The sequence below is a fragment of the Octopus bimaculoides genome, chromosome 16 (assembly GCF_001194135.2).
Source record: "Octopus bimaculoides isolate UCB-OBI-ISO-001 chromosome 16, ASM119413v2, whole genome shotgun sequence".
NCBI lineage: Eukaryota > Metazoa > Mollusca > Cephalopoda > Octopoda > Octopodidae > Octopus > Octopus bimaculoides.
The window spans coordinates 26,063,233-26,064,512 of record NC_068996.1 but is presented as its reverse complement, the minus strand read 5'-3'; the positions used below and the strand labels follow the sequence as shown (position 1 = coordinate 26,064,512).

The 1,280-nt window shown below is 32.6% G+C and overlaps 1 protein-coding gene and 1 long non-coding RNA gene across 2 annotated transcripts in view; one reads left to right on the top strand and one right to left on the bottom strand.

The window, feature by feature from the left end:
• Positions 1-1,207, top strand: part of LOC106884196 (uncharacterized) — a 48,824-nt gene extending 47,617 nt beyond the window's left edge. The window contains exon 4 of the mRNA XM_014935441.2: positions 1,182-1,207. Coding sequence (XP_014790927.1) covers positions 1,182-1,192 — 11 coding nt within the window. The 3' untranslated portion in view covers positions 1,193-1,207. The remainder of the gene's footprint in view (positions 1-1,181) is intronic.
• Positions 1-1,280, bottom strand: part of LOC128249606 (uncharacterized) — a 143,766-nt gene that overhangs the window by 111,409 nt on the left and 31,077 nt on the right. The window lies entirely within an intron of this gene.

Here is a 1,280-nt window from a genome sequence, read left to right as displayed (position 1 = left end):
TATATGTTTGTGTGTGTGTATATATACATATTATTATCATCATCATTTAACGTTTGTTTTCTATGCTGGCATGGGGGTTGGACTACATCATATTGCAGGCTTCTACACAGTTTAATTTTGCATCAATCAGATTTTTACCTTCAAAATATTGGCCAACTTGGAGTTACAGTAGAAGACACTTTTTCAAATCTGGCTTTTAGTGAAATGAAACCCAGAACCACATGGCCATGCAGTGTGAAGTAAAGCAAATTTCTTGATATCATCATCCTCATCACCCTCATAATTTTATAATGGCTACTTTCCATGCTGGAATATATTGAACTGGGATCATCCCCGACCAAATCAGTTCTATTTGAAGGTATTGCCTTCTTAGATAGATTGGAAGACTGTTTCACTCAAACATTACTTTTAGTACCCCATTGTTTTAATGTGCAATATAATTGAATAATTCTTTGTTGAAGGATATCTTATACATTCTTCTGTTAATACTACAGATAATGTGAGCTGGCAGAATTGTCAGTACACTGTACAAAAATGCTTTGCAACATTTCTATCTGTCTTTACGTTCTAAATTCAAATTCCGCTGAAGTTGATTTTGCTTTTCATTTTTTGGGGGGTTTTATGAAATAAGTAACAGTCAAATACTGGGGTCAGTGAAATTGACAAGCTCCTTTCCCCAAAAATTTTAGACTTTGTGCCTATTGTAGAAAGGATTATTATCATCATCATCATCATCATCATTATTATTATTATTTAAGGTGGCAAGCTGGCAGAATCATTAGCATGCCAGGCAAAATACTTAGTGGTATTTTGTCTGTCTTCGTGCTCTGAGTTCAAATTCCACCGAAGTTGACTTTGCCTTTCATCCTTCTGGGGTTGATAAAATAAATACCTGTTAGGCACTGGAATCAATAAAATCAACTAGCTCCACCCCTAAAATTTCAGGCCTTGTGCCTTCAGTAGAAAGGATTATTTTTATTATTACTATTATTATTATTATTATTATTATTATTATTATTATTATTATTATTTGTGGAATTTCTATTAGTGTAAACGTACTCTTTCATTGAATTTTCTGCTTGAGTGAGATTTACCACTATTTAGATTCAACTATAAAAGTTTGGGAGTTTCCAAAGTTTATGATAGATTGTATGATGCTTTTTAATTTACATTCTTTGAAGATTTTTCCTAAATTTGCCCTGATATTTCAAGAGATTATCAACCAAATATGGTGATAGGTGGAGTTATGCATGAAAAAAAGATGCAGATGATGATGATGA